This window comes from Ovis aries, chromosome 10 (assembly GCF_016772045.2).
Source record: "Ovis aries strain OAR_USU_Benz2616 breed Rambouillet chromosome 10, ARS-UI_Ramb_v3.0, whole genome shotgun sequence".
NCBI lineage: Eukaryota > Metazoa > Chordata > Mammalia > Artiodactyla > Bovidae > Ovis > Ovis aries.
In genome coordinates, this window is record NC_056063.1 from 70,928,722 (window position 1) to 70,951,878 (window position 23,157).

A 23,157-nucleotide genomic window follows, 5' to 3' on the forward strand; every position below is an offset into this window, starting at 1 on the left:
TCCAAGGTGGTTCCCTCTGTTTAACTTCTTCTGTTTGCTGGTTTTTTTAGGCTCACTAGTTCAGTCGCACTGTGGGGAGGGGGGATGCTGCAAACAAATAGCACTGTCGTGTGCACACAGTATCTCTGCCCCGCTTATCCTGTCCTTTCTCGCGGCACGCAAACCGCTCCGGCTCTACGATGCTCAGCCGGGAACCGTCTGGGGCCGGCCCTAGGCTCTGTGCACTTCCCCGGTCCAAGCCGCTCAGGTTCGGCGCTCAGGCAGCCCTCAGAGGCGCAAATTCGGCTGGGACTGCGCTTTGTACCCTTCCCAGGTCCGAGTAGCTCAGGAGTTTGGCGAGCGTGATCGCCGTGGCTTGTCACCTTTTCTGCCGCTGCTGCTCAGCTTTCTGGGTGGACCGCTGGCGCACCCCGTGAGGCAGATTGTGACTGTCCAGCACCCCCAGAAGTCTTAGCAAAGGAGCCTGCTTGCAGTTAGGTAAGTCAAGTCTCTCCGGGTCTGCAATTGCCCCTTTCCAGTCCTTACGGCTCTGGCTGCCTGTCCCCAGCAGGGGATGGTCTGCAGCTGGCTTTTTCGGTTCCGTCCTTTGTTCTGTGCTCAGTCCTGGCGGTGTCTTATGTTCGAGCTTTTCATGCGGTAGCTATCCCACAGTCTGGTTTGCTAGCCCAAGTTAGATCATTCTGGTTGCGAGTGGGGCGTTCCTGCCCGATTCTTACAAAGCACTGCAGCCCGCGCCTCCCGCACATCCCTGCCCTGCCCCGCCCCCACTTCCCAATGGCGGATGCAGGCATCTGTGCTGCTTTTCCACTGGGGGAGTTACTGTTGGGCTTGTAATCTCTTGGTTTTAATTATTTATCTATTTTTCCTTCCTGTTATGTTGCCCTCTGTGTTTCCAAGGCTCGCCACAGACTCGGCAGGGAGAGTGTTTCCTGGTGTTTGGAAACCTCTCTTCTTAAAATTCCCTTCCCGGGACGGGCTTCCCTTCCCAGGACGGAGCTCCCTCCCCACCTCCTTTGTCTCCTTTTTCGTCTTTTATATTTTTTCCTACCTGTTTTTGAAGACAATGGTCTGCTTTTCTGGTTGCCTGATGTCCTCTACCAGCCTACAGAAGTTGTTTTGTGGAGTTTGCTCGGCGTTGAAATGTTCTTTTGAGGAATTTGTGAGAGAGAAAGTGGTCTTCCCGTCCTATTCCTCCGCCATCTTTTTCCTTCTCCTCTCTATCTCATTTTCAAGAGAGCTTTCAAAGTATTAGAACCTTTTGAAGTTAAAGTATATACATTTGTAATGTTAGTATTTACAGGAATGGACAGACAAAATGCTGCAGTGTGGAATGGGTTATCTAATAATTGCACAACTGGTTGTTAAAGAGGCTTTGGGGAGTTAGTGTACAATTTTGCCTTGATTATCAGATCACATTATTATATATAGAGTGAAGCTGTGATCTGGATTTTGGCTGGGGTAGGGTGGGGGCTCCACCATCCTGAGCTTCTGGATGGTTCTGGACACTTTATTGGCAGCCAGGAGCAGGAGGAGACAGCACATGGGCATAATGATCACCAGTCATTCCCAGCTAAAGGACTGTACTTGATGACAGGTTAACAGAGTTAATGACAAGTTGATGACAAGTTGGTGACAAGTTGGTGGTTTCCAACACTTGGTTTATTTGTTAGTTGCAGACAAAGAGAAAAAATGACTGAGTCTGGTCTCAAGAAGCCGTCAGTATCACACACCCAGTGCAGCCCCTTTACCAACGGAAATGCCCCCCAACCCCAGGTTTTGTGGTCCTCTGTGCTCCCCTCCTGTGTCAGTGTGGATTAGTCAGGAAAACTGAACCCCACCATGGGAGAGGGAGTTCCATGCAGGAAGTTAGTTACGGAGGTGATGAAAGAGGAAGGAAAAGTTAGAAAGGGCAAAACAGGTGCATGAGACAACCCAGAGCTTAGCAAAGGCAGGAAGCTGCCCTCACATCCAGCACTGGAGGGATTCAGGGTGGAGACACCTCCACCAGAGGGTCCACCCTTCAGAGCAGATTCCAGGAGCCCGGCTGTCAGAATGGGGACCACAGAGCTCGTGTCCTGACTGTAGACTCACCCTGTCTTCCATGCCTGTGACTCTGTGGTGCCCCCTGCATCCTGTTCACCTGCTTCTGACTCAGCAGCTGCCTTCCCCACCGTCAACACAGTGGTTTGTTCCCAGATACATGAAACCACATCCCCGTACCTTCTGTCCATGGAAACTCACACACAGTGCCTGACCTTCCCTTATGGTTTCTCCTACTTTAATATAGTAGATTTATCTCCTGATTGGTGTTTTTCGGCATAATGCTCTTGAAGCATTTATAGAAAGCACCACTAAAATTCCATTTTAAAGGCCACTCTATGTGAATGCTAACACCTACTTTATATGACTCATTAGCAGATTTCTTTTTTTCCCAGTAAACACATAGATTTATTTTATCTATTTATTTTTTTTGTAGATTTATTTTAAATCAGTTTGATATATGATGCAGATTGGTTCTGCAGTTTTTAATGAACTGAAATAAAAGTATCTATATACAACAGTATCTGCCTGTGCAACAAATATCTGCAAGGTAAAATAAGGGATTTTAGTTGAACTACAGTCTGTGAAAAAATCAGGTGAAGAATCTGAAAAGGTTTCTCTATACCTTCTAGAGAAAAAAGGAAAAATCAAATTATTAATAACTCAAGGTACTAAACTGCTAAAGGAAGAGGAACAAGGCTGTGAGGCTTTTCTTGTAAACTCTAATTCCATATTATGGTTTTGTTAGAGCAGCATTCAAAATTACAGGAGAGGCTTCATCAGCTACATTTTCACAGAAATAGCTATAGTGTTAACATTACTGTGTGGCAAGGTGTTCCTGTCTACCTAAATGACAATGATGCCATTGCAGCTAATATTTACCACTTTGGGAGAATGGAAATTCTATGTATTCTCAACTGAATCTTGTATCTTCTGCTGCTGCTGCTGCTGCTGAGTCACTTCAGTTGTGTCCGACTCTGTGTGACCCCATAGATGGCAGCCCACCAGGCTCCCCCGTCCCTGGGATTCTCCAGGCAAGAACACTGGAGTGGGTTGCCATTTCCTTCTTCAATGCATGAAAGTGAAAAGTGAAAGTGAAGTCACTGAGTCATGTCCAACTCTCAGCGACCCTGTGGACTGCAGCCCACCAGGCTCCTCCATCCATGGGATTTTCCAGGCAAGAGTACTGGAGTGGGGTGCCATTGACTTCTAGCACTCACTAAAAACTAACAGTCATGGCACTATTGTGAGGTACCTAGGTTGTTACTACTGAGGGAAACACAAAAATGTAAGCCTGCCTTTCCCCAGAAACCTCTGAAGCCAGAGATTTTAAACAATTAAGGCCCTTGAAAACACTAGGAATATGTACAGATTTGCAGGGAAAAGAAACTCAAGCTGTGCCAACAAGTAATGAAGTAATAGTAAATCTTCATTTTAAGAACCTTTAATTATCTAAATGTAAGGAAATTTGGCTTAAGAAATGGACAAAAGCAATTTGTCATTTCTTAACATAAAATATTGAAAACCAAGTGCTAAATTCAACCACTATAGATTAAAGAAGAAGTGAAGTGAAGTCGCTCAGTCGTGTCCGACTCTTTGTGACCCCGTGGACTGTAGCTCTCCAGGCTCCTCCGTCCATGGGATTCTCCAGGCAAGAATACTGGAGTGGGTTGCCATTTCCTTCTCCAGGGGATCTTCCCAACCCAGGGATTGAACCCAGGTCTCCTGCATTGCAGACAGATGCTTTAACCTCTGAGCCACCAGGGAAGCCACATAGATTAAACAAACTAAAACAAAAAAGCCTTAGCGACTGGAGCCTTAATGAGCAAACGCTCATTTTAAATTGATTTGAGCCCCTGAACTACTCCTGTGTGTCAAAGTCAGGGAAGAGGGACCCCTCTAAACCTGACAAAACTAGTGCTTCATAAGGAAACTAAAGAAATGGAAGTATGCATGTTATCACACCACAGGAACTGAAACTGGTAAAGGATGGGAGAGAAGAAAGAAAAAGTATGATCTGTTTACCCAGGGCAATCATCACTAAAAATCCACAATAATCTGACCAACTAAATTTTTGCTTAAATTACACTGCTCACATTTACTGTGTTAAAACTTAAAATGATCGTCTCATTAAAGAGAAAATGATTCTAAAACAACTTCTTTCTTGCCTCATAGAAGTTACTTTTCAGGAAAGCTTGGTGAAAACCTTTTTGAAGCACAACAGTGTTAGAGTAATTTTTTTAAGTACAAATGAAAGTAAAATTAAATCAACTTTATACTTTAAATAGCCATAAGAAAAACTTTGGGTAGTTCAATAGACGAAGGCTTTTGGCTTTGTATAACATCGTTTAAGTCACTTGGGCTTTGAGTAAAACAGGGATGTTTTCAATTAAATGCTAACAGTTAAGTATCTTAAAGCTGTTTTTTTACTGCCCACATCAACAGTTACATCCTCAGAGGAACTTTTCCCTTCTTTAATGTGAAATATCAAATCACCAAAATTTTAGGTTAAGTATACCTTTCAGTCTGTATTTAAGGCACTGTTTTTTAATTTGTCAATGATATAAGGTGCTTTACAAGTATGAACAATATGCTGCTATACTTTACTATTTTTCTTGTTTCTATGTAGGAAAAATTAGTTATTAAGCACAAAATTTTGTTCTAAGGCTACTAAATTTATAAATTTATTCCACTTTGGAAATGATAACCAAAATCCACCTGATTGATGCTGCTTCAGCATATTCTTCTCAATTCTGGTCACTAAACTACATCCTGAGTTCGCATAAAAATAACACAGCTTTCAGGCTTTAAAATGACAATATTTAAACTGCCAAGAGAGTCATGGGGTTATTTGCACAGGACAGAGTTTTCCATCACTTACAGAGTCACAGCTGACATGTCAAGAAAAGAGAATCTAATACCAGAGCAATGGCCATGTAAGGTAAAAGAAGATACAAGGATTCATGCAGAATGTTTTAAATATTCCCTTGAACAAAGTGATGTACCCAATTCTTCAAGGGCAATGCTCATAGGGGAACAATTAAAGGTCCTAGAATAACATCTTCCACGTGGGACATATTGAAAGATAATATTGCGGTTTCAGTTAGTTACACTCCAGTCCTTGTTAATTTAGCAGGTCTGTTTTCACAGTGCAGTAGTTTTGTTTTTTAGATCTGCAGGATTTATAGAGAAAGAAAATGACACCCTCTGCACCCAAGACAAAGACATTTCCTCCAAAGAAACTGGATGCGTCAAAGGCAGACTTTGGCACAGGTTGGGAGGTCAGAGTTAGAGTGGCATTAATTGTACCTGACATGGTCGCTGTGGTGGGAGCTGAGGAGGGGAAGGCAGAGCCGTGGTTTTAGAATTGAGTGAAAAAGTTGGCTTAAAGCTCAACATTCAGAAAACTAAGATCATGGCATCCGGTCCCATCACTCATGGGAAATAGATGGGGAAACAGTGGAAACAGTGTCATACTTTATTTTTTTGGGCTCCAAAATCACTGCAGATGGTGATTGCAGCTATGAAATTAAAAGATGCTTACTGCTTTCAGGAAAAGTTATGAGCAACCTAGATAGCATATTCAAAAGCAGAGATATTACTTTACCACAAACATTCATCTAGTCAAGGCTATGGTTTTCCAGTGGTCATGTATGGATGTGAGATTTGGACTGCGAAGAAGGCTGAGCGCCGAAGAATTGATGCTTTTGAACTGTGGTGTTGGAGAAGACTCTTGAGAGTCCCTTGGACTGCAAGGAGATCCAACCAGTCCATTCTGAACGAGATCAACCCTGAGATTTCTTTAGAAGGAATGATGCTCAAGCTGAAACTCCAGTACTTTGGCCACCTTATGCGAAGAGTTGACTCATTGGAAAAGACTTTGAGGCTGGGAAGGATTGGGGGCAGGAGAAGAAGGGGACAACAGAGGATGAAATGGCTGGATGGCATCACTGACTCGATGGACGCGAGTCTGAGTGAACTCCGGGAGTTGGTGATGGACAGGGAGGCCTGGCATGCTGCAATTCATGGGGTTGCAAGGAATCGGACACGACTGAGCAACTGAACTGAACTGGCGAAGGTTGGCAGTGGGCACAGAACAGAATTCGGCACCTGGTAGTCACCAATGTTGACTTATCGGAACAGTAGCTTTTAAGTTTCATTTATTCCCAAAGCAGGTAGTATTAATTTTAGAACAGGAAACACAGCTGTTGTGCTTTTCCCAGATTTCTGGTGCTGAAGAGGTTCCTCTGAGGAGTGGTAGTAATGGGGCTCTCGTGGTGTTGCTCAGTAAAGCCGGGCTATAGTCATGTCAGGGCCAGGGTGGTGCCCTGAGCCGGTCATCACACAGTGTGGCCAGGCAGCCCATGGCCCAGAGCAGCAGGTGGGAGAGCCCGACAACTTGTCCTCCATGCAGGGGTTCAAGTGGACCCATCACTGCATCTTTCCTTCTGTCCTCTGCATCCTCCCTGCCAGTGTGTGCAGGTGTCCATTGAATTGCTTTTGTGTGAAACTATGCAGCATTTTTAAGTGAACTATCTTGTTCTTTCAAGAGCTTAATAACATGGTCACAGACTTCTGTGTAAATTGCACTGTAGTCCAGAACACCCTGTCCGATTGCCCTGGCCTTGCCTATGGAAGGACTGTGCCCTTGCTGGGGTCATTAGTAATTAGGGCTGTCAGGTTAGGTCATGGGTGAGAGAGCCCTCGGAGGGGAAGGGGAAGACATTGGGGTTTTGGAGAGAAGCTGAGTCTGAATGAAGCCCCTGCCGGGTTGGGAGGTGGGAAACAAAAAGAGCTCTGTAACCTGCTCCCCTAGACAGCCAGGTGGGCAGGTGCGGGGAGGTCTCAGAGATCCAGTTCTCATTCGTGGAATAATGGGACCTGGTCTCAATCTTTAAGCTTTAGAATAAATAATCCAGGGCCTTCTCTGGTGGTCCAGTGGTTAAGAATCCACCTTTCAGTGCAGAGGACGTGGTTTCCACTTCTGGTTGAGGAACTAAGATCTCACATGCTATGGAGCAATTAAGTCCACACACTGCAACAAAGACCCAGTGCAGCCAAAATAAGAAAAATAAATGGTCCTGTGGGAGCCTCCAGATCTCACGGGGCAGGGGTTTTGAACTGTTTCTGCACAGATTGGGGGCTCAGCTGATGATCTTTGCGGAGTCAATGTCCCCCGAGCCTGGATAATCAGTGGAGGAGGGGTCCCAGCAGCCATGAACTGTTGAGTGCTGCCCCCTTCTGTTCACCTCAGAGTAGTGCTGAAGCCTGAACAGGGTGGAAACTCAGTGTCTGGCCCTGAGGGACTAAGGACCCGCAATAGAAAGCGGATGTTTGTAGGTGGTTCACTGTTTTGTAGTCATAACTGAATGGAAAGTAGTAAAATTGTAGTCCTAAGTGTCATACAGGAAGAAAGGAGTGGAGAAGCTTAAAAAGGTTAAAAAATATTTCTTGTGTATTAAAATCAAGCTTCTTCTTGATAATTTGTCATTTCCCAAATCTGAAACTAGCTTTTTTGGTGTTGAAACATCATTGTCACTTTTTAGTATGTGAATGTTGTATAATCAATTCAGCTCTTTTCAGAAAAAAATTTCAATTTGAAGATTATCCAGACTTTTAATCAAGACTCTGTGCTTTTAGTCTTTAGGGCATTTTACTTAATCATATGTAACCACTCCTTTTTTTTTTCTTGACACAGTGGTTACTGACAATTTTATTTACACTTTGAATATATAAAGACACACACACACACCCTTAAGTCTCCCAGGAATACAGCCTATGATTGGCTTGATGAGTACTTTTTCCTTCTTCCTCACATTGGAGTGTGTGCTGTTGCGTGTATCTTCATGTTTTACGTTTTTCTTACAGTAGAAGTACTTTATTGCTCCTATTTAGCCAGGACAGGTAATACATGTAACACGTATGAATTTGAGGCTTTATCACTTGATCCTATGATGTCATAATTAATTTCTTTATTCCCATTGTTTTGTTGTTGGTGTTACATTAGAGCTCTTGTTAAATGAGAGCTTTGACTGTTACATATAAAAGTTGATTTACCAAGAGTGATTTCTTCATATTAAAGTTCCCCTTTCCTTGCTGAACATTACTGAGCTTCATTCTTTATCAAATGAAAATGGAGAGATTTGTGGAGATTATTCTGTTTATATTTATTTATATTATAAATTATTAAAGGGCCAGGTACTTATGCTGCCACCTTGTGGACATTAGTGAGATAAACAGTTAAAATCAAAGGTCATGATGAAAACTTGAAAAGGAAGTGAGAGTTAGTTGCTCAGACCGCTCAGGGATCCTACTGTTTGCGACCCCATAGTGTGTAGCCCACCAGGCTCCTCTGTCCCTGATATTCTCTAGGCAGGAATACTGGAGTGGATTTCCATTCCCTTCTCCAGGGGATATTCCTGATCCAGGGATCGAACCCAGCTCTCCCACGTTGCAGGTATTTTCTTTAACATCTGAGCTACATAATTAAAAATCTCCCACACTGAATAGTCTATTAAGTACATTATTTTAAAAAACTAGTGTACATCCTTCAGTTTGCATTTTAGGCAGGTGCCTTGTCACCTCTGCTGTTTAAATTCTGTGGGTGTCTAGAGCTGTGTCCAGAAAACTGGTAAAAGAAGGAGGCTTCCTAAAAGCAACTAATACTTCCTCAATCCCCCAAAGAAATGGGATTGGTTGAAAAGGCCTCATGGACACAGTATATTGAAATAGGAAGGAGAAAAATGTTGGTTAATGTTATCATATCAATAACTATTATGTCATTTTCTCTACTTTCTAAAGTAAGGTGTGTGTTACTTTATTAAAATGGGTACATTTTTATAAACTTTAATTTGCAGGAATCAGAAACCCCAGCCCTACAAGGCCTTTCCTTTACTGTCAGACCTGGTGAACTGTTAGCTGTGGTTGGACCTGTGGGTGCGGGAAAGGTAAGTTGTGATGCCTTTTGTCAGCCTGATGCAATGCCACAGCCCTTGTTAAACTCTCAAGAGTGGAAGCCAGAGCTGAGTGTGACACAATTTGAATTGGCAATATCTAGAACAGGGCAATATCTAGGACAGTGTTTCTCGAGGTGTGTTCCATGGAATATTTGTTTTGTAAGAAGGTTTCATGGCCACATAACCCTGGATAAATGCACACTGTGCTTTACTTCTTGGTGCTTTATGTTGCACAGTTGGGAACTGGTGTCAGGAATTTGGACGTCTCAGTGAAGGAGATTATCTATGTGACAGCTGTTCAGGTTGGATAGAGACAGTGGGGACTTCTTTTTGTCATGGCAGCCCCTCCAGGAAGTCTGGAGGTGGTAAAGCCTCTTCTAGGAAGCTCTGAGCATTTCCTCATGTGACTTGACTTGATCCCATCAGTACATGTGTAGTGAAGGCGCAGCCACGTGCTGGAGATAAAGGTACAGACTTGAGCAAGACCCTGACTCTCTGCCTTTCAGAGGCAACCAGGTTCCGGGGCAAGACATACACAGACAGGTTATTTCAGCCCAGCGTGGTGAGCACTCTGATGGTGTGGACACAGATACGTCATTTCTGTGTGTTACAGGAGATTGAAGGATGTGTGTAGGTGCACTTAGTGCTCTGTGTTGTGTATGACAAAATACAGAAACCTAAATGTGGGATGTGTGCAGGAGAGGGTGATGATTTCTTCCATGGAGAACTTTTAAAATTTTTATTTAATTGGAGAATAATTGCTTTATAATGTTGTGTTGGTTTCTGCCATACATCGGCATGAATCAACCATAGGTATACATATGTTTCCTCTCTCTTGAACCTCTTTCCCACCTCTCACCCCATCCTACCCCCGTAGGTTGTCACACAGCACAGCATTTGAACTCCCTGAGCATGATGGACTTCTATTCTTCAAATGCAACAACCTCAGAGTTCTTTAAAATAATAATCTTTGGATATATTTTTCATACATAGATTAAAAAATTTTTTAATATATTTTAAAATTTATTTGGTTGCATTGGGTCTTGGCTACAGTGCATGGGATCTGTAACTGTAGCATGTGGGCTGAGTTGCCCTGGGGAATGGGGGATCTTAGTTCCCTGACCAGGGGACCAGGGATCTAACCAGAGCCTCTGGCATTGGAAGGCGGATTCTTCTTCTTCTTCTTTTTTTTTTTTTTCAGTGTTTATTATCTGAATGTAGTTATTATTTTTTTTTAACTTTTTATTTTGTATTGGCTTGTAGCCAGTTAACAATGTTGTGATAGTTTCACGTGAACAGTGAAGGGAATATGCCAGCCATACGTACACATGCATCCATCTTCCACCAAACTCCCCTCCCACCCAGGCTGCCACGTAACAGTGAATAGAGTTCCATGTGCTGTGCAGTAGGTCCCTGTTGGTTCAGCCAGTTCTGTTCAGTTAAGTCATTGAGTCATGTCCGACTCTTTGAGAACCGATGGACTGCAGAACGCCAGGCCTCCATGTCCATCACAAACTCCCAGAGTTTACTCAAACTCATGTCCATTGGGTCGGTGATGCCATCCACCACCTCATCCACTGTCATCCCCTTCTCCTCTTGCCTTCAATCTTTCCCAGCATCAGGGTCTTTTCAAATGAGTTAGTTCTTCACATCAGGTGGCCAACGTATTGGAGTTTCAACTTCAACATCAGTCCTTCCAATGAATATTCAGGATTGATTTCCTTTAGGATGGGCTGGTTGGATCTCCTTGCAGTCCAAGGGACTCTCAATAGTCTTCTCCAACACCACAGTTCAAAAGCATCAATTCTTCAGCACTCAGCTTTCTTTATAGTCCAACTCTCACATCCATACCTGACTACTGAAAAAACCATAGCCTTGACTAGATGAGCCTTTGTTGGCAAAGTAATGTCTCTGCTTTTGAATATGCTATCTAGGTTGCTCATAACTTTTCTTCCAAGGAGTAAGCATCTTTTAATTTCATGGCTGCAGTCACCATGTTGACTACAACAGTCACCCTGTTGATGATACATTTTAAATATAGCAGTGTGTACCTGGCCATCCTGAACTCCTAAACCGTCCCTTTCCTCTATCCTAGAAGGTGGATTCTTAACCACTGTGTCATTAGGGAAGTCCCCACATTGCTTTCTAAGAACAAGTGTTTCTCAAGAATATGATACCCAGATGCAAGAACAACTGCATTAAACATCAGATACAGAAAGTACACATCATGCTGGTCTGCTCTGCTGGTGAAAGATGTTAAATATTATTAGTCTTTGCTGAGTAGGGCACTTCATTTGGGAGAAACTCAGGCAGAGTAGATTGTTACAGTATTAATATTCCTTATCAACTTTTTCCAACATCTGCTGGATCATTGAAAGAGCAAGAGAGTTCCAAAAAAAACATCTATTTCTGCTTTATTGACTATGCCAAAGCCTTTGACTGTGTGGATCACAATAAACTGTGGAAAATTCTGAAAGAGATGGGAATACCAGACCACCTGACCTGCCTCTTGAGAAACCTGTTTGCAGGTCAGGAAGCCACAGTTAGAACTGGACATGGAACAACACACTGGTTCCAGATAGGAAAAGGAGTACGTCAAGGCTGTATATTGTCACCCTGCTTATTTAACTTATATGCAGAGTACATCATGAGAAACTCTGGGGTGGAAAAAGCACAAGCTGGAATCAAGATTGCCGGGAGAAATATCAATCACCTCAGATATGCAGATGACACCACCCTTATGGCAGAAAGTGAAGAGGAACTAAAAAGCCTCTTGATGAAAGTGGAAGAGGAGAGCGAAAAAGTTGGCTTAAAGCTCAACATTCAGAAAACTAAGATCATGGCATCTGGTCTCATCACTTTATGGCAAATAGATGGGGAAACAGTGGAAACAGTGGGTGACTTTATTTTTCTGGGCTCCAAAATCACTTCAGATGGTGATTACTCCTTTGAAGAAAGTTATGACCAACCTAGACAGCATATTAAAAAGCAGAGACATTACTTTGTCAACACAGGTCCATCTGGACAAGGCTATGGTTTTTCCTGTGGTCATGCATGGATGTGAGAATTGGACTGTGAAGAAGGCTGAGCACCGAAGAATTGATGCTTTTGAACTGTGGTGTTGGAGAAGACTCTTGAGAGTCCCTTGGACTGCAAGGAGATCCAACCGGTCCATCCTAAAGGAGATCAGTCCTGTGTGTTCATCGGAAGGACTGATGCTGAAACTGAAACTCCAATACATTGGCCACCTGATGCGAAGTGCTGACTCATTTGAAAAGACCCTTATGCTGGGAAAGATCGAAGCCAGTAGGAGAAGGGGATGACAGAGGATGAGGTGGCTGGATGGCATCACCAACTCTATGGACATGCTTTTGGGTGGACTTCAGGAGTTGGTGATGGACAAGGAGGCCTGGCGTGCTGTGGTTCATGGGGTTGCAAAGAGTCAGACATGACTGAGTGACAGAACTGAACCATCAACCTTTAGTTTACATTGACCAATAGTGCTCTTTTCCATTTTTTCCTGGCAATATCCACAACTGTAGTTTATCCTGTTCTGATATCATTGATCAAGCACCAGTGTGGGGTCAGCTGTACTGTGGGGCGTTTTCCGTTCTGAGTGCTGCCTGTTCATGCATGTGTGTTACCTTCTGTTTCAGTCGTCACTGTTACGTGCTCTGCTGGGGGAGCTGCCCCCGAGCCAGGGGAAGGTCAGTGTGCATGGGAGGATCGCGTATGTTTCTCAGCAGCCCTGGGTGTTTCCAGGAACTGTGAGGAGTAACATTTTATTTGGGAATAAATATGAAGAAGAATGGTATGAAGAAGTAATAAGGGCTTGTGCTTTGGAAGAGGTGAGTAATGACTCTTGAGTTGCATGTAATCGAATTTCAAATAATGACAATATTGGTTTAAGCTCTAAGATTTGTTGAAAGTTCTTTTTATTTCAATTTCGAAAGTCTTTTATTTGTTGCTTTAAGCTGGACTTCTGGATAAGTATGCAGTCATGTACGTTGCTGTTTTGATTCTTTTGTGATAATGATGGTCACAGAATGCCTTTGTTTCATTTGGTGAAGTTTCATTCACTTTTAGATTCTTTTTTTAATGGACAATTAACAAAAATTTTTAAGAATAGAGAGCACCATGTGATGAACCCCTGTGTTCCCACTAGGTTCAGCCAGGGTCAGCTGGTGGCCAGTCTTTCTGGATCTTTACCCCTGCCCTGTGCCACCCCTCCATTCAACCCCCATCCCATCCTCTGGAACTCTAAAGCAGATCCTAGACCTCAGATTAGCTCATCTGTAAACATTTCATTGTTGTTGTTGTTTAGTCAGTAAGTCCTGTACAACTCTCTTCTACTCCATGGATTGCAGCAGGCCAGGCTTCCCTGTCCTTCACCATCTCCTGGAGTTTGCTCAAACTCAAGTCCATTGAGTCGGTGATGCTATCCAACCATCTCATTTTCTGTTGTCCCCTTCTCCTCCTGCCCTTAGTCTTTCCTAGCATCAGAGTCTTTTCCAATGAGTTGGCCCTTCGCACCATGTGGCCAAAGTATTGGAGCTTCAGCTTTAGCATTAGTCTTTCCAATGAACATTTAGGGTTGATTTCTTTTAGGATTGACTCGTTTGGTTTCCTTGCATTCCAAGGGACTCTCAAGAGTCTTCTTTAGCACCACAATTCAAAAGTATCAATTTTTTGTCACTCAGTCTTCTTTATGGTCCAACTCTCACATCCATACATGACTACTGGAATAACCATAGATTTGACTATATGGACATTTGTTGGCAAAGTGATGTCTCTGCTTTTTAATATTATGTCTAGGTTTGTCATAGGTTTTCTTCCAAGGAACAAACATCTTTTAATTTCATGGCTGAAGTCACCATCTGCAGTGATTTTTGAGCCCAAGACAAAAAAATCTGTCACTGTTTCCACCTTTTCCCTGTCTATTTGCATGAAGTTATGGGACCAGATGCCATGTAAATCAACAATAAACATATTCTGTTACCATAAGCAATATAATATGTACATTTGTCTGTATATTATCTTTAACCACGTTAAAAAACTTAAGTTTTTTTTTTAAACAAGTTTTTATAAAAAGCTTTTAAGGCTTTTAAGAACTTTTAGGCATTACATAGTTAAAGTTGTGATGTTGATAAATTCTAGTTTGATATTTTTCCACATAGATTGCTTGACCTTACACATCCCTCTTGGCTGCCCAAAAGTTTGTACTTTCATCTTATATTTGCACACTCCTTTCAACTTGGAGATTTTCTTTTCAGATTGCCTTGGCAATCATAGGATAATAAGTGTATTGATCCTTCTGTGTCCAGGTATAGAGGCTTTCAAGACTTGAGCTATTTTAGTGTTGCCTTCATTTCAAATATGCTCTTCAGTTACCAGAATGATGTGAAAGAACAAAAGACTATGAACTGACATGAACTGGTTCAGATTCCAGCTCTTCTGCTTATCAGCTGACCATCCTCAGACCTGTTACGTGACCTCACTTAGTCTGTTTCCTCATCTGTGAAATGGGGCCAGTGTTTCCTGTGAGCTTGTTGTGAGGATTAGAGATAATCAGCATCAGGGTTCAGCCCAGAGCTTGGTGCACAGATCTTACCCCCCAGGAGCTGAGGGAGGCTGTGTGCACATGTACAAATGATGAAGCAGAATAAGACGGTCCTTCATGAGAGATGAGAGTTGTAAAGGGAGCCTCAGGAACTCAGCAGGAAGAGATGAATCCAGGTTGGTTTCATGGGAGAATGTGTTTGGGCTGAGCCTGGAAGGATGGGCAGGGTATTGACAGGCTGTGAGAAGAGGGATGATTCCACATGGAAGAAAAGCTGTGAAGGAAGGCAGGGCTCCTGCTGCTTGACTCTACCGTCCAGCCCTCCTCTGCCAGGGCACGTCTAGGCCACATTAAGCATTTCAGCAGTCTGCTCTGTGGTGCTTCTACTCTATGTCTCTGCTGTTGCTGAAGGACCCTTGATGTGCTTCTGGATGGATGGTGTCAAACCAGCATCGCCATTTCCTAGTTTGCCTCTAGCGTGTGTGTCTGCTGTTCAGTGAGAATTGATGAAATTTAACTTAAAGGAGAATAATGTGAATAAGAACATCTTCCTATCAGTGGGAGGAATTGTAGTATATACTCAAGTCAGACTTTCACCTTTAACATAATCAGAAAATGGTGACTGGAAAATTAGCCTGACTCGGATTTTGCATCAAATTCTCTGAAATGTTTTTCCCATTTGGGGCTGGTCCATAAATAATTGTCAGTCAACAACACACTCACAGTCCTGCTACCAGACTCGGGGGGAGCCTGTTTCTTATGCCCTGACTGTGCTGAGTGAATGAGTGGGTTTAGGTTCCTTTTCTAGAACATGATTAATATTGCTGTGCTATGATATGTTATTATTTTGAGAAACAAAATGAAACAACGTAGAATTAAAGCTTAAAAGCTAAGTGAAACAGTTTGCAAGGATTTCAACAGTGAAACATAGGCCAGTACCTGTGTGTGTGTGTGTGTGTGTGTGTGTGTGTGTGTGTGTGTGTGTGTGTGTGTGTGTGTGTGTGTGTGTGTGTGTGTGTGTGTGTGGCTGGGAACCTGTCTTAAAATGGCTCATTATTGTTCATGAAAACCAAAGCAAGGGATGGTAATAACTTCTGGACTCAACAAAGAAAGAAGATGAAATAATGATGAATTTTCATAACAGAGCAATTGCTGCCTTTCATTGGATGCCCCCCAGTTAATCTTTAAGTGAGCAGGGAACCTGTGTGTGTCTGTGTGTCATTGTGGCTGTCATGGAGGCTTGTGATGGAGACACTATCTTTCTTCTCTTTATGGTCATGTGCTTTGCATGTTATGATCCACACTGTGAATGGGTTCCCAATGTTGGTTTGATGAGAAAATAGTCATCAGCCACCAGTAGCAAGTTACAATCAATTCCTATTCTTTTTCCATTATGGAGGGTGTTTATACTTAGATTCTCACAGCATCCTTGAGTTTAGTGACTCTTGTTTCTATACCACATTCTGTAGAAGAGGAAAGTGAGACTTAGGGAGATCAAATGACTTATTTATGATGGAGACACCAGTGTACCATGCTTTCTCCCAAATTTGCTAAAGTAGAGACAGAGAAGTGAGCACGTCATCTGCAGAAAGGTACTGTTGTGTATCTTAGGTTGATGCCTGAAGGGTTTAGTAGATAATTCAAAGATTTCTAATATGATAATAGTGTAACTTAAACTTGATTGTTACCTTGTCATTTTGGGCATATTGTTGTCATCTTTTTTTCTTTTTAAATTTTCCCAGATACCCTGGGGAAAATAGATGGATTTGTCTATTTACTTCTTAAATAATATTCAAGTATAACTTATGATAGATTCCCAGATCCTCAGGTCAAAACTTCATATCCTTCTCAGCATAGAGTTTTTCCTGCTTTTACAGACAAGCATCTACTTAGTCCAGCTGATCTGCTGGTGCCCGTCGAGCACACTGTTTCTTTTCTTTTGGTTTTCCTGCCCAGCCTGCTCTTTCTGTTACCATTTCTTGCACAGACCTTGTTTGTGTCTGTCACTCTTTAAGTGTCACTGTGAAGACACTGGTCAGGTGTTATCCCTTCTCTGAAAGTGGGAAGCAGAGACCAAGACCAGCAAAAGTGGTAATTTAATATACAATAAATCCTGTGCCTTCACCAGCCTGGGCCACCAGCTCTCACACCTGTGTCTTTAGCACAGATGTTCACATCTGCATTTCCAGCTGCAATGTGGCATCACCGAGAGGTCATCTCAGCTTGTCCACAAGCCAAGTCTCCTAAACCTGCCTCCACCATCTTCCCCAACTCAGTAAATGGAGACCCTTTCCTTCCCCATCTTAATGTCCCAAACACCACAGTCCTCCTCTTCTCTTATATAGCCCACACCCATCCTGTCAGCAGGTCTTAAAGACTCTGCCTTCCAAGTATGTCTGAAGTATGACCCCGTGTCTCCATTCCCACTGCTCCCTAGATTATTCTAGTAGCTTCCTCACTTGTATCCACCTTTACCCTCCATCCACCCCTGCGACCACCTTGCTGTTTGTTTTCTGCAAAGCACAGGAGTGATGCCTTATAAACCTCAGACCATATCAGTCCTCCCCTGCTCCCTCCCCCTTTTACTGGAGTGACCCCAGGCTCCTCCTACTCCACCTCTACCCTAATTCCCCTCATTCTTACTTAGCTCTGCTCCCCTGTGTCCTTGTGCTGAAACCCTTGGGCATCTCCCGGTGGTCCCTGCACCTGCCCCTCCCTCTGTATAGAGCAGCCTCTCCAGGTCTGCCTGAGCCCCTCCCCTCCCCCAGATCTGCTCACACTCCCTCTGAGCAGAGCCCTCCGACCCCAGTGTAGACTCACTTCCCTCCTTCATTCTCCACCTCCCTGAGTCGGCTTCCTTTTCCTTCTTGTCCTCAGTACTTCCACTGAGGTTACTTTTCCATTGTGTCCATCTCCCACCATGGAGAGAAACTCTAGGGGCTCTGTTTCCTCGTGGCTGAATTCACTGTGCCCAGAACAATGCCTGGAGTAAAATCAGTCCTCAATAAATATCTGTTAAAATGGTCAAATGCAAAAATGCTTTGAAAAAAATGCAGAATAGAAAACAATGAAAATCCCTGAGAGGTTTTTTTAATTTTCCAGGTTACAGATTGGTCACTGTGAAATAAGCCCATTGCTGTTAATTACACACTTGTATGAAGAACTATAAAGGTTAAGGTGGCAGGAGGAGAACACATTTTAAACCTTTTTCTTTTTTCCCTTTTTTATCTCCATGCAGGATTTGCAGAAATTGGATAAAGGAGATCTAACTGTAACAGGAGATGGAGGAACCCCGCTGAGTGAAGGACAGAAAGCCCGGGTCAGCCTTGCCAGGTAAATGGGGTTTCAGTTGCAATCCACCCCTCCTCCTCTGCGGCTGCTAGTGGACATGAGGACACAGACTCTGCTCACTGGGTGGGCCTGTGTGAAGCAGGGTCTTGGCCCTTTCCTTGGGCTTGTAGAAGGAACATGAAGTTGTTGGACACCATCATGATTCAGAGACGAGACCCAGGGAGTGTGAAATGTCCTCTCCTGATGTCTCTCTCTGTTTTCTAGAGCCGTGTATCAGGACGCAGACATCTACCTCCTGGACGATCCGCTCAGCGCAGTGGATGCAGGAGTCAGCAGACACTTGTTTGAACAGTGAGTTTGCTCCTGTTTTATGTCATCTCTGCTTTGCAAGAACCCTGTAGAGATCAGGGAAGAGAGCTCAGGAAAGCCTTTGTGCTCCAGGAGACTCAGCTTGTTCTGCCCTTGTGTCCTTCTGTCCCCTCCCTTCCCTCCACAGAAGATCCATCATAGAGAAATCTTACTTCCTGATGAGGTTGGGACAGGAAAATACAGAAGGTGCTTCCAGTGTGTGTTGAGGAGAGTGGAGTCTGTGCTTTAGGGAGTGAGGTATAGATGGAAGATTTCCCCCTGCAACTTGCAGCTGATGAATCCAGACACTGTGGATGGATCCAGACCTCAGAAATAAGAAGAATGATGTACGATTTTTAAATCAGAGTGTAGGACTTGGTTACCAGGAAATTGGCTGCCAGTTCTTTCCCTCCATCATGCGTTGAAGGCTCATTAGAAGCGAAGTTTATCTTTCTCAGTTCTAGAGGCTGAGTAAGTCTAAAATCAGGGTGCCAAAAGATTCAGTGTCTGGTGAGGGTCCAGTTCTAATGTCCCCATGTCATGGCAGGGATGAAGGAGCTGTGTGGGTCCCTTTTATATGGACACTAATCCATTTCAGGCAGGCTCCATCCTCAAGACCTGGTCACTCCCCAGTGGCTATACTCTAGTACCTTTAATGTGGGGATTAGGTTTCAATGTATGTATTTTGAGGATGAAAACATTCAGTCTATACAAGTTGTCACAGTTGGGGGTACTTAAAAAATAGAAGTTAATTTTCTCAGTTCTTGAGGCTGAAGTTAAAGGTGTAGGCAGGTTTGGTTTCTGCTGAGACCGCTCTCCTTGGCTACAGATGGCATCCACCCCACATTGTCCTCACATGGTCTTCCCTCTCTCCTTGTGTACCCCTGGATCTCTGTCTTTTTTTAAAAGAAGTTTTTATTGAAATATAATTTATTTATAATATTGTGTTAACTTCTTCATGTGACAAAGTTACGCAGTTATATACATACATGTGCATGCATGCTCAGTTGCTTCAGTCCTGTCTGACTCTGCACATTTACGAACTGTAGCCCACCAGACTCCTCTGTCCATGGGATTCTCCAGGCCAGAATACTGAAGTGGGTTGCCATGCCTACCTCTAGGGGATATTCCCAACCCAGGGATCGAAACTGTGTCTCCTGTTATCTGCATCTCCTGCATTGCAGGCAGCTTCTTTACCCACTGAGCCACATGGGAAGCCCATATACATAGATACATTCTTTTTAATATTCTTTTCCATTATGGTTTCTCTCAGGATATTGGATATAGTTCACTGTGTTATACTGTAGAACCTTGTTTATCCATTCTATACATAATAATTTGTATCTGCTAATCCTAATTTCTGAGTTCATCCCTCCCCAACACTGGCTCCTTCCATGCATTGGCAAGTCTGTTCACTATGTCTGTGAGTCTGTTTCTGTTTTGTAGATAAGTTCATTTTTGCCATATTTTAGATTCTGCATGTTAAGTGATATCATATGATATTTGTCTTTCTCTTTCTGACTTTCTTCACTTAGTCTGATAATCTCCAGGTCCATCCATGTTTCTGCAAATGGCATAATTTTTTTCTTTTTCGATGGCTGAGCAGAACTGCATTGTCTCCAGTACCACATCCATTTATTTGTGAAAGCACATTTGGGTTGTTTCTGTGTTTTGACTGTTGTGAATAGTGTTGCTATGAATATAGGAGTACATGTGGTTTATAGTTTCATCCAGATATATGCCCAGGAGTGGGATTACTGGACTATAAGATAATTCTATTTTTAGTTTTCTGAGGAACCTCCATACTGCTTTCCATAGTGTTTGCAGCAATTTTGTATTCCCGCCAGCAGTGTAGGAGGGTTCCCTTTACTTCATACCCTCTCAGTCATTGTTATTTTAATGATGGCCATTCTTACTGGTGTGAGGTGATACCTCATTGTAGTTTTGATTTGCATTTCTCTAATAATTCACAGTGGTGAGCTTCTTTTCATGTCTGTTGGCCATCTGTATGTGTCCTTTGGAGAAATGTCTATTTAGATATTTTGCCCATTTTTAAATTGGATTTGCCTCCTTTGTCAAAGATAAGGTGTCCATATGTGTGTGGATTTATCTCTGGGCTTTCTATTTTGTTCCATTGATCTATATGTCTGTCTTTGTGCCAGTACCATAGTGTCTTGATGACTGTGGCTTTGTAGTAGAGCCTGAAGTCAGGCAAGTTGATTCCTCCAGTTCCATTCTTCTTTCTCAAGATTGCTTTGGCTATTCGAGGTTTTTTGTATTTCCATACAAATCTTGAAATTATTTGTTCTAGTTCTGTGAAAATGTGGCTGGTAGCTTGATAGGGATTGCATTGAATTTGTAAATTGCTTTGGGTAGTGTACTCATTTTCACTATATTGATTCTTCCAATCCATGAACATGGTATATTTCTCCATCTATTAGTGTCCTCTTTGATTTCTTTCATCAGTGTTTTATAGTTTTCTATATATAGGTCTTTAGTTTCTTTAGGTAGATATATTCCTAAGTATTTTATTCTTTTCGTTGCAATGGTGAATGGAATTGTTTCCTTAATTTCTTTTTCTACTTTCTCATTATTCGTGTATAGGAATGCAAGGGATTTCTGTGTGTTGATTTTATATCCTGCAACTTTACTATATTCATTGATTAGCTCTAGTAATTTTCTGGTGGAGTCTTTAGGGTTTTCCATGTAGAGGATCATGTCATCTGCAAACAGTGAGAGTTTTACTTCTTCTTTTCCAATTTGGATTCCTTTTATTTCTTTTTCTGCTCTGATTGCTGTGGCCAAAACTTCCAGAACTATGTTGAATAGTAGCGGTGAAAGTGGACACCCTTGTCTTGTTCCTGACTTTAGGGGAGATGCTTTCAATTTTTCACCATTGAGGATAATGTTTGCTGTGGGTTTGTCATAGATAGCTTTTATTATGTTGAGGTATGTTCCTTCTACTCCTGCTTTCTGGAGAGTTTTTATCATAAATGGATGTTGAATTTTGTCAAAGGCCTTCTCTGCATCTATTGAGATAATCATATGGTTTTTATTTTTCAATTTGTTAATGTGGTGAATTACATTGATTGATTTGCGGATATTGAAGAATCCTTGCATCCCTGGGATAAAGCCCACTTGGTCATGGTGTATGATCTTTTTAATGTGTTGTTGGATTCTGATTGCTAGAATTTTGTTGAGGATTTTTGCATCTATGTTCATCAGAGATATTGGCCTGTAGTTTTCTTTGTTTGTGACATCTTTGTCAGGTTTTGGTATTAGGGTGATGGTGGCCTCATAGAATGAGTTTGGAAGTTTACCTTCCTCTGCAATTTTCTGGAAGAGTTTGAGGAGGATAGGTGTTAGCTCTTCTCGAAATTTTTGGTAGAATTCAGCTGTGAAGCCATCTGGACCTGGGCTTTTGTTTGCTGGAAGATTTCTGATTACAGTATCAATTTCCGTGCTTGTGATGGGTCTGTTAAGATTTTCTATTTCTTCCTGGTTCAGTTTTGGAAAATTGTACTTTTCTAAGAATTTGTCCATTTCTTCCACGTTGTCCATTTTATTGGCATACAACTGCTGCTAGTAGTCTCTTATGATCCTTTGTATTTCTGTGTTGTCTGTTGTGATCTCTCCATTTTCATTTCTAATTTTATTGATTTGATTTTTCTCTCTTTGCTTCTTGATGAGTCTGGCTAATGGTTTGTCAATTTTATTTATCCTTTCAAAGAACCAGCTTTTGGCTTTGTTGATTTTTTCTATGGTCTCTTTTGTTTCTTTTGCATTTATTTCTGCCCTAATTTTTAAGATTTCTTTCCTTCTACTAACTCTGGGGTTCTCCAACTCTTCCTTTTCTAGTTGCTTTAGTTGTAGAGTTAGGTTATTTATTTGACTTTTTCTTGTTTCTTGAGGTATGCCTGTATTGCTATGAACTTTCCTCTTAGCACTGCTTTTATAGTGTCCCACAGGTTTTGGGTTGTTGTGTTTTCATTTTCATTAGTTTCTATGCATATTTTGATTTCTTTTTTGATTTCTTCTGTGATTTGTTGGTTATTCAGAAGTGTGTTGTTCAACCTCGATATGTTGGAATTTTTAATAGTTTTTCTCCTGTAATTGAGATCTAATCTTAATGCATTATGGTCAGAAAAGATGCTTGGAATGATTTCGATTTTCTTGAATTTATCAAGTTTAGATTTATGGCCCAGGATGTGATCTATCCTGGAGAAGGTTCCATGAGCACTTGAAAAAAAGGTGAAATTCGTTGTTTTGGGGTGAAATGTCCTATAGATATCAATTAGGTCTAACTGATCTAATGTATCATTTAAAGTTTGCGTTTCTTTGTTAATTTTCTGTTTAGTTGATCTGTCCATAGGTGTGAGTGGGGTATTAAAGTCTCCCACTATTATTGTGTTATTGTTGATTTCCCCTTTCATACTTGTTAGCACTTGTCTTACATATTGTGGTGCTCCTATATTGGGTGCATATATATTTATAATTGTTATATCTTCTTCTTGGATTGTTCCTTTGATCATTATGTAGTGGCCTTCTTTGTCTCTTTTCACAGCCTTTGTTTTAAAGTCTATTTTATCGGATATGAGTATTGCCACTCCTGCTTTCTTTTGGTCTCTGTTCGCGTGGTATATCTTTTTCCAGCCCTTCACTTTCAGTCTGTATGTGTCCCTTGTTAAAACTGGTCAACCACTTGTAAAAGAATGAAACTAGATCACTTTCTAACACCACACACAAAAATAAACTCAAAATGGATTAAAGATCTAAATGTAAGATCAGAAACTATAAAACTCCTAGAGGAGAACATAGGCAAAACACTCTCAGACATAAATCACAGCAGGATCCTCTATGATCCACCTCCCAGAATTCTGGAAATAAAAGCAAAAATAAACAAATGGGATCTAATTAAAATTAAAAGCTTCTGCACAACAAAGGAAAATATAAGCAAGGTGA

General features: G+C 42.1%; 1 protein-coding gene across 2 annotated transcripts in view; it reads left to right on the forward strand.

The window, feature by feature from the left end:
* LOC106991387 (ATP-binding cassette sub-family C member 4-like) overlaps positions 1-23,157 on the forward strand; it is a 589,015-nt gene that overhangs the window by 39,149 nt on the left and 526,709 nt on the right. For both annotated transcript variants that reach the window (XM_060394634.1, XM_060394633.1), the window contains exons 10-13: positions 8,898-8,987; positions 12,653-12,844; positions 17,795-17,889; positions 18,112-18,198. In XM_060394634.1, coding sequence (XP_060250617.1) covers positions 8,898-8,987; positions 12,653-12,844; positions 17,795-17,889; positions 18,112-18,198 — 464 coding nt within the window. The remainder of the gene's footprint in view (positions 1-8,897; positions 8,988-12,652; positions 12,845-17,794; positions 17,890-18,111; positions 18,199-23,157) is intronic.